Source organism: Rhyacophila brunnea, unplaced genomic scaffold (assembly GCF_057557595.1).
Source record: "Rhyacophila brunnea isolate RB1 unplaced genomic scaffold, BYU_Rbru_1.0 scaffold_9, whole genome shotgun sequence".
In the NCBI taxonomy this organism is placed as follows: domain Eukaryota; kingdom Metazoa; phylum Arthropoda; class Insecta; order Trichoptera; family Rhyacophilidae; genus Rhyacophila; species Rhyacophila brunnea.
Window position 1 is genome coordinate 5,843,038 of NW_028233361.1, and position 1,395 is coordinate 5,844,432.

Genomic DNA, 1,395 nt, shown 5'->3' on the forward strand with positions numbered 1-1,395 from the left:
ATTATAAACAAAATACATTTGCTAAACATACCATAGTTTCAAGATAAAAGTCTAAAGTAAAAAGGTATATGATGTTAATAATAGATATAAGTACTTACTAGAAAAAAATACTTCATGACAGATGATGCAATCAACTGAAATTAAGTAAAATAGCACCGGTAAAAGGTTTCGAAAGGGCACATTTTAAATGGAAACATTATGAATTTTGTAACTGTAGAAATCTTTATTTTCTTTGGATTCTTAAAAGTACGATAACAGCGACATTAAAATTAGATGCAGAACTAACCTAAAGAAATTATAACCGAATGACGAAAGTTTATCTTACTTAGTAAATACTTAAAGTTTAAACTATTCGAGTTTGGCCAAAATGTCTGATTCACGGTACAGTTGGTAATCATTTTCGTCATCGTCCAGTTTTACTTTCGTACCACCGTACTCGGGTAAAAGGACTTTGTCTCCAACACTGACTGCTGGGATGATGAAATCTCCATTCTTATTCCTGGCTCCGGGTCCAACGGCGACCACGAACCCCTGGAGAACTTTGGACTGCGCTTTCTCAGGAATGACTATGCCCCCCGCTGTCTTTGTGATGGCTTCAGTTTTCTTGATGAGCACTCTGTCCAGCAGAGGGATCAGACGTTTTACAATTCCAGACATGATTACACTTTCACTTTTTACTTCTTCAGAACTATAAAAACGGATAAAGCCGTCAAAATGTCAGAAGTAGACTTTTAGCGAAGATTATTCCAGAATGTTAGCCGGTCGGTAACCCCACGTGTGAGCGCTGATCGGAGGTTATCAGATACTGAGATGTCATGTAAAAAAATATTTTCCCTTTAGTTTAATAAATTAATTAAATGTGAAATCAATAAAAACTGTGATACCAATAAAAATATATAAATAAAAATACTTTGAATATGAAATAAAAATAAATACCTCATTATTTATATATTATTTAAAAAAAAATATAATTGATATTTTATTTCATGAATGATGAAGATTTTTTTATTCATGTAACATCTAAATATTTTGTGTTAATGCCATCTGTTTTATAATAGCTGAACAATTTTATTATTACAATTTATCCTGGAACCGAACAATAATTTTCGTCAATAATGTTATGCTATTCAAAAACAGATAGAACTGAAATAACTTTATTTTGGTGAAATATTTATTCTAATCATTTTTATTCATCTCTAATATCCACTCCTCTCTATCTTATCTATGCATATGCATATTATTGCATTTTGAAGCTGTGGGTCAAATCTCGCGTCTGCCAATAATCGCGCCTTCTTCTTTTTCTAATGGCTATCTATCAAAACGGAACGAATGTTAATAATAACATAACACCTCCAGACATCTACTCAAGGAACACAGAATTAATGGGAAGTGTGT

The 1,395-nt window shown here is 32.0% G+C and overlaps 1 protein-coding gene across 1 annotated transcript; it reads right to left on the reverse strand.

The window, feature by feature from the left end:
- Window positions 1-203: 203 nt before the first annotated feature.
- Window positions 204-815, reverse strand: LOC147063204 (10 kDa heat shock protein, mitochondrial). The gene has a single exon (XM_085959524.1). It carries the CDS (start codon window positions 655-657, stop codon window positions 349-351), a length of 309 nt encoding a protein of 102 aa, XP_085815650.1. The 5' UTR covers window positions 658-815; the 3' UTR covers window positions 204-348.
- Window positions 816-1,395: the final 580 nt, after the last annotated feature.

Coding starts and splice junctions, on each gene's coding strand:
- LOC147063204 (XM_085959524.1), bottom strand. CDS start 657: ATGTCTGGAATTGTAAAACGTCTGATCCCTCTGCTGGACAGAGTGCTC.